This window comes from Varroa jacobsoni, unplaced genomic scaffold, assembly GCF_002532875.2.
Source record: "Varroa jacobsoni isolate VJ856 unplaced genomic scaffold, vjacob_1.0 scaffold_399, whole genome shotgun sequence".
In the NCBI taxonomy this organism is placed as follows: Eukaryota; Metazoa; Arthropoda; class Arachnida; order Mesostigmata; family Varroidae; genus Varroa; species Varroa jacobsoni.
This window is the reverse complement of record NW_019213301.1, coordinates 290,107-298,375: the sequence shown is the minus strand read 5'-3', so window position 1 is coordinate 298,375 and position 8,269 is coordinate 290,107. Positions and strand designations below refer to the sequence as shown.

At 40.1% G+C, this 8,269-nt stretch overlaps 1 protein-coding gene across 2 annotated transcripts; it reads right to left on the bottom strand.

Annotated features, from left to right (window-relative positions):
• Nucleotides 1–297: 297 nt before the first annotated feature.
• LOC111260104 (uncharacterized) lies at nucleotides 298–4,277 on the bottom strand. 2 transcript variants are annotated; one of them, XM_022832598.2, is made up of 3 exons: nucleotides 3,077–4,277; nucleotides 1,995–2,141; nucleotides 298–1,182 (listed from the first exon to the last, which is right to left on the bottom strand). In XM_022832598.2, exons 1-3 carry the CDS (start codon nucleotides 3,827–3,829, stop codon nucleotides 754–756), a joined length of 1,329 nt encoding a protein of 442 aa, XP_022688333.1. In that variant the 5' UTR covers nucleotides 3,830–4,277; the 3' UTR covers nucleotides 298–753. The 2 variants fall into 2 exon arrangements, with proteins under 2 accessions (XP_022688333.1, XP_022688334.1); XM_022832599.2 differs by having other exon boundaries at nucleotides 298–637.
• Between the last annotated feature and the right edge of the window lie 3,992 nt (nucleotides 4,278–8,269).

Sequence of the window (8,269 nt, the reverse complement as noted above, 5' to 3'; positions counted from 1 at the left end):
GATGAGGCTTATCATTTCGTTTAGAGATTATTTAAATAAATTTTATTACCTGGATTAGTAATCTAAACTAATGGTAGCCAAAATACCATGCTACTGAAGCGAGGGGAAGAAATTATTGAAAAAAGTAAATCGGTAAATGTATGGTATGTCTCCGGTACGAGTAAAGCGAAACCGCTGTTTGTACATAGCATATTGATAATGGCCGTATTTTTAAGATACGTTTACTAGAGAAGATGAAATTATTTTAAAAAAATAGGTAATGATGTATACTTTTTTTTCAACAAATACAATACAATATGGATATATATTAACGAATATTATTTATTTACTATAGCATGAAATTTTGCTCACCTGTCAATAATATGGTATCTTATTTTGCTCTGGTCTCTTTTCTATGCATTCTTTTCCTATATTTTCATTATTTAGCGCATTGTTCTGAGTTTCGCTACTTGTATCGGCCAGTAGTTGCATTGTTGATAGCAGCCAGACCGTAGCGAAACTCACTGTCCTCTAACACGTCCCCAAGTTCGGTAAGCTATGACCCCCGTTTACCCATTTTCAAAATAAAGATGCATAGGGCGTAGGGAGTTAGGAACACTTCGATGTCTTGATGTCGCATATCTTTTCCGTACAAACCCTAAAGAAAAACGTCAATGCAATGCTTAGCTACAGCGAACCTCTCTCGAGCATTTACCCTGGCTTAAAAGGACCCTAGATTAACCGACCGCCCGCTGACACCTGATGAATGATCGATTAAAAAACAAGACATTGATTTAGGTTCACACAGTCATATTGGGCAGGATGTGATGTTCGACTTTTAGAATGCCCTCGTGTATATTGGTGGGTATCTCTTCTCCGCTTATTGCTTTTGTTGCCCTTAGCGGACTCTGGCTGTTCGTTACTGTCCTGCTGCTGCGGTTGATTTACGCCGTCTGTAAAAGATTCATTTTGTTTTTCCCTCTCGCGCTCTATTGAAGCCGTCTGTTTTTCTTCGATTTTATCACTCTTAGGATACTTCGAGTGATGGCTTTTAGGGCCAGTTCGAGAAATGGCATTAGGACCGACCGTTAATTTTCCTTCTCTGCGTGGTGCCAAGCTATCCAAGGTCCCTACATCGTTTAAGGCTCTTTGTTTACTTCTCTTGTTACACAGCCTTGTATTTTTAGCGCCCTTAGTCAATGCCTATAAAATAAAATAATTATCTTACTCGAAATATAAAAACTTGTTACCACATTAATCCATTGACAGCCTGCACTCCAGCCAAAGCGTTCAATGCTCGTAAAATGTATTGGCTAAATTATTTCACATATTATCCCAATTCATAAGTAAAAAAGTTCGTATCAAAGAAATAAGAGTGTGTAGGGTAAACTGACCACATCCACAACTGTCGGTAAACTAGATCCACAACGTCTTTTTGACATAAACTCATTAGTCGTTACGTCAGAATCCTCTGTTAGTTCCTAACATATGAGCCAAGGTACAGAAATTAAAAAGCTGATTCTGTGTGTAATTTTTGAGGTTTGACATCTTTGACAGTAGAAGGTTCGATTTTTCTTTCGAAGCAGTTTGGCTTTTTCTAGTGTTAACCGCATTGACCAGGTGAAACAAATTTGTAGTGTCACAATTTACAAGTACGCCTACCTGGGCAATAACCCAGAATTTAAATAGCTGAAAAACACGAAACAATTTACGCGCTACTCATATGTACAGCTGTTTCCAACCTCACTGATTGACTGGGATAAAGGCAATTCACTAATATGGAGTACGCCCCCTGGTTAAATCTGGTCCTGTTACTATATCAGATGTAATTAACATTGCCAAACGCAGCGCGGCAGGCGGGCCGGGGGGGAGAAGAGAACGGGCTTCATCCCCTGAAACATATATCTAGTATATTCAGCTCAATTATGGAGCTCTTTTTTCGTTAACTAAACAACTTCACAATGTATATTTTGAGAAAAGTTGAAATAAACCATTATCAATGTTTTCATTGTCACCTTTTTTGAGCGGGCGCGGTAAGCTAAATGTCGAAGCTTCTTCTGTCGATTCCGCGTCTTGGGCTTCTTGTACGAACCACGGCCCTGGGTACCTGGACTGCAACTGATTATTCTTGTTATGTTCTGCGATAAACGGAACTGCAGCGTCTGTAAAGTAATTGGCACAAAGAGACACACGAATAAATGGGCTAGTGCTTTACAAAAAAGAAGCCTATAGTTTGTAATTCATATAATAGGAAACTGGGTATATTAGCCCCTTCTGCTGTAGTCTAGCAACGAAATGCCCGTGTAGATAACTGAATAAGATTTCAGAATTTCTCGGGATAGTCTCTGACGCAAAAGGAACAAAATATGATAGGGGCAATCTTTATAAGGCCAAACATAGGTCACATTTGTGTTTTGTCCTTTTTCTTTTTTAACCTGAAAATGACGTCGAATGAGGCACTATTGACTGCTACGGTCATTGTCTAAATATTATATTTAATCAGGCTCTTGCCTTAGAGACGCCGATATAGAACGCCCTTAGAAACAAAGAACATCGTAAACCGGAGCCTCATTGGCAACTACTAGTTACTATAGAAGACCGACACTAAATTGCCTTGCAACACGGGCCACTAACTTAAGTTAGGATAAACTATAGCTTATGTTAATTCTACATTAAATGTCTTTTGAAAGCGTTGGATCGCCATGGTATCGTGAGAAACAAAAATCAGAGTTCATAGGAAACCAGGAAGGTATGGCGACAGCTTTGCGCATTTATTCTTTCGTATAACATCTTTGAAACCAAATGTGGGCCGAAATTCCGCCGACTTTCTGTCAACTATTATGTCAACAATTTATTCTATATATTATTATAGTATTTCTGTCAACAAAAACGACTATGAACAATAGTGCTTATCTTTCTTCGTTTATCAATAAAATTTATTACTTTCTCTTTTAGTCTGCACATTGTTTTTTAGGGCGCACTCTTGTTTAGCTACTGAACAGAAGTCAAAAGAATAAATAAAGACATTCTACAAAAACTATTTGATACTGTACATTTTGTTTAATGAGGTTAAAGCAAGATTTGTGAGTTTGAATACCCGAGAAAGCCGAGGCAGATGGTTGATGACGGTCGTGAAGTTGTTCGTATCGCAGCTAATAGCATTTGAAATAGCCGGCGTCTGTAACTTCTTTGCCTTAGACGATGCTCGACGTCTTTGAACAAGAATAGGATGGATCCCAGCGGCCGCTAGAGATTGTTGGTGAGCAGTTGGGACTAGCCCTCTAACGTCCTTGGAAACGACATCTCGGGGGCTTTCCACTGATGAAGTGGAATAAACTTGTGATGCGCTGCAACTGGAAGGAGGGCTTTGAGGTGACTCGGTAGTGGAGACCGGAGGTGGTGAGTCACCAATATCAATCTTCGATCGAACCAAACGATCAGGCCGATAAAGGTGCTGCTCGTTAGTCGCCTTTGCAGCGGAACCACCGCTAATGATGAGACGGCGCACTGTAGATGTTTGGCCACTAGTTTCGCAGTCACGTGACAGGTTATCAGAGCTCACTGAATCGGGACGAGTCGTGGCAGCTTCGGGCAATGACAGTGAGTGTACGATATGCGTATCATTGCGATTATAATGCCTATTATAGAACGTAACTTGACATGAGGAGGGCAGAACGATCGGCGGCAAATGTCGATTTAACAACAGAACACAACTGGGATAGTGCAGTATAGCAGTGATGCTTATCGGATTTATTATATAAGATTGGCCGATCGAGTTTGCCGGAACTGGTGAAACGGCGCACGTGTAGCCTCGAGCATTAGTCAGTAGTGTAACTGTGTGAACATACATATCTTGGTCCCCCACAGCGTTAAAGTCTTACTCGCAGCCCTTTTCGGGCGCCTCCAATGTCGGACGAACAGTATTTAGCCCTAATTTTCACAAAAACCCGGCGACAATACAAGATCTAACTGGTTTATAGGGTTTTACTGAGAGGAACATTTGCAAGCAGAAAGTTTCGTCGCCGCTGCGTTGTTTACAGATAACGGCGGGAATTGCCCAAACATAACACTCATCTAGATGAATGTGGACACTGGGTTAAAATACACTACGGCATAATACTCTCACAGGCGAATCACGAGTCTTCGTTCTTCTAGAACAGTATACGACATTCATGTAGACGAATAGGTATAGTAGTAATCGTGCTTTTTCTACATAAAGTCTTCCGAAGCTTTGTTTGCATGATACGTAAAAAGGCAACGTACACGCACACTGCGTTCCATAGGCCCAAGGCGTGAACAACTTCCCTAGGAAAGAACGGGAAAATAAAGGCGATTCGTTTTATTCGACTAGCCCGTTAACGAACCCCCCAGTCCCTGTAGGCATAAGAGTAGGTATAATGTAATAGGGCGCCATGACACCTACGACCATAATTAGCGAGCAGTTTTAAGACATTTAGAAACTTTACTTAAGAATGCTTGGGACATACTAAACGCCACATGATAAGGGAACAAGTGAAGTCCAAATGCTCCAAAACTTTTTTAAATAAATTATTTATTCATTATTTATACATTACGAACAACGCTTGAGATGACTATACGCTGGCACGAAGTGCATTTGTACACCCTCGGGCATTGCATTAATCTAGAAGATAAGTTCTCTAACACCGCGCTCACTCAAGTTTCTCCTTACGTTCAACTCTATCTGGGTGGGACTATACCAGGTACTAATTTGTCTCCCACCGAAGTGAGACTGAAAAGAAAAAATTATTTTCATAGAACTAATAGTGGATACCCTGTTTATGAGAGCGGCATATTATACAAAGTACAAATCACCAAACACGCAACACGTATGCACAGTGGAACAAACTATACGCGTGTATCAACACACATACGTAGAGTTCAAAACTACTTCGGCTAGAAACCGCAGTTTATCTTTTTATACATGTTTATTATTACCGAATTTGTTAATAAACATTATAAAAAATCGACTTCGCATAAGGTTTTGTATCTCTTAGTCAGCTGAACGGCGACAGGTGGAATAGTTAGTTACCTCCGTCCAGTTGTCTATTTATAGTCGACACACTCGGACGTGCTAGTGTTTAGACTAAACAAACAACTTACCGAAAAGCCCGATCTAGATTTTACCAATGTTCAATCAATCCCTGAGCCCGTCGACGGTACTAAAGCGTCTTCTGTTTCGACCGGCTACTCCTTTTCAGACGTCAGACAAGCTAGCTAGTCACTAAAATTATTTATTTGCAAATCATTGTCGTAGGCAAAAGCGTTTGCACTCAAGGAACTCATCGGGGTATCAACGGACGTGAGTGATATGGACTTACAAAGCTCGGAAAGATCTGATTCGTAGGTGGTCTGGAATGACTGGAAGTTTGCTATAACACTACTGTTGCATAGGTTTTCTTTGTTGATATCGCAATGGTCATCCAAATTGCTATCAGCTAAAGAATGACTTCCTTTCTGTAGAAAGTTTCAACGATCATCCTCTATCTGTGCCGGTCCTAATGCCGCAGGAATCTCCCTTCCAAAGACGCGGCCCTGTTTTCAGTTATAGTCATTCGGGTATCTTTTTGCTGAGCCTAGGAAATACTGATTTGAATTTTCAAGACAGCGACTCAGACGCTAAGCCAGAATCTACTCACACAAGTCCTTGTGTGCGACGTACCTTTGTGACATCGCAATTCATTAACGTATTCTTTACACGCTTCTATAGGAGATTTAAAAAACGTACTTTTTGCATATGTTCCAGTTAGTACACATGACTGATTGTACCCTTGCGGTAGCAGCTGGGTAGGTGCTTGTTTTATCAGCGTCCTGCTGCGTAGAACGGTCATATGTTGTATGCCAACAAAAATAAAAATCAAGCTTTAGGCATCTGGACCATAACAACTATATAACTCGAAAGCTGTATGGGCTCTGGTTACTGATGCGCTCCGCGCATCAGTAACCAGAGCCCATACAGAAGAAGCCCGAGAATTGAATGAGGGAAGTTGGTCGACGTGCCTGCTACAAACACTAAAGTTTCAAGTATCTTTTTTTAAAGGGGACCACGTTTCGATGGCAATCGTCGGATGTCATAATTTTAGATTTGCTAAATCATCAGAGTTACGTGGGTGTGATACATTCTAGCCCTGTGAATGGCATCAGTCTTGTGTCGATGTCTAGGATGCTGACACGTCTGTCAAACAGTCTCATAGATAATAAGAAAATGCTTATTTTAAACATAGAAGCGAGAGAACGTGTAGGCAGACATTGCTGTCCATCGTAGGATAATCTTTGCGTTGACACAGAATACGCTATAAGAATGCTCAGTATGGGTGGCTCATTCACTTGGCCAAATCTTCGAGCTTCGATACTACGTGATCGCGTATTTTGTACACCTCTTTTTATGTTACGTTATATTAAAGATAGAGACGGTCTAAGTCATTCGAATAAGAAAGGATTGACGTTTAGGGTATTTCCGGTCAACTACGCAGGTTAAAATTATATAGAAACGTTTAGAATTATCGTTGCAATCTTACCTTCGAAGTGAACGTTTATCTATGCTCATCATCGGCTGCTACTGGCTTTTTCCTATACAACGAGTTTTGTTCTACAGCACGAATTTTCCATTGCCTTAACAACATCTTACACAGTTTATCCAAAATCGTCTTAAGAAAAACGAGTAAAAGCGACCGCTGACTCACAACTATTTGAATAGAGGCTGATCGGACTGATTGTCTCTATGGTCTATTGTATCTTGGCCGAATATAAGAGATTTTGCTCCCTAAAAAGAGCTAAAAAGACCTAGGGGCTAAAAGGACCTTACTGTACCGTTCACTTCCCAATAACAAGAGATCAGATTCTACATATATATCACTTCTGTATGTATATAATCACAGAAATGAGAGTAGTCGTGAATTTGATTAAAAATAAGCTATGGCGTGATTTAAAACTACAAGGAATAGTTTGAAATAGAAGCATGACATATGTCTATATTTTCTGTTTGCATACTCATAAGATTATTAGCATCACGGGGCATGTCCGAAGCTCTAGATTACATAGAATAAAGGTAGGAGACTTGTTCCTCGACACGGTCAACAATAGTCTATTGGATAATCGACTCGAATACGCTTTACAAGATCTAAGGAGCTAATCTTTCTAATCGCTAATAGGACACGATGGTAAGTGGAAAAATTAACTCCTAGGTGTCTAATCAACGTATTTCTGCCCGTGTTCCTTATAAATCATGCCTCCTGTACTAGTAGAGACAAAAAAGAACGAACCAACTGAAGGTCTTTTTCATTATGTGACGCTTCATAGCACTTCATTATTGATTGTGTATTGATACATATACATATTGTGTGAATGAGAAAACTATTTTCTATCTATGTAACAATAAAATTCGACAGCTGAACGCGCAGTTTGTGCGAGACACGCACAAATGATTGCGACTTCCATTGGTGCTATGACAGAAGCAAGTAGACGCTCGGCTAACTATTGAAGTATTGACATAAACGCCTTCGGAAGAAATTCAAAACTTTGAAAAGCTAAAATCTTTGGGATTTTTATCAACCCTGCGGTCTAATATATATATGTATATATATAATAGCTATATGAAGAAATCATCCCTTGAACCAGGTTCATTAGACATGGTCAATTTAGCTACATAGCTGTAAGCGATTCCCTTCCGAAGGCTTTTTATTCTGTTTGTATTTACAATCCTGTCTTCAAAGGTGGGAAGAAAAGACAGATGCAAGGCGATATATATTGCACGCATATTCAGTTTTTGTTCTTGAGGACTAACCGGCCTCGTAACGTAAAGCATGAGTCATTTTTGCCTAGTCTAACGTCTAGTCTGGCGTGAGTAAGCTTGTGCCTAGTGAATCAAAGAGTTCCAACTCGTTGTTTGCTCGACGCCTAAAGGTGTTTCGACTCGCATGTCCGATACCGCCATTAAGGACTTGGTCGACAATTACACATCTGTCACAATTTCGAATCTAGTGACATCGATGCATTTCTTTTATCCACCTTATTCTACAGCATTTCGAAGCAAGTGGCCATTATGATTATTATTCGAGGCGATTTTGGCTGATTCAGCGGTGGAACTAGATGACATATTCGTGAAATAGGGAAGCGCGGGCAGCAGAATAGAAAATCTACAGTGCAGATACGCGTGGGATTAAAAAGGGTTCACTCGAATTTACGCTACGCTTGTTTGTTAAGCTTTCTGTATCTATCGATGTCGTCATTAATCTCTGTTTCTCATCGTTCTAGAAATGACTCTTGTAACGAA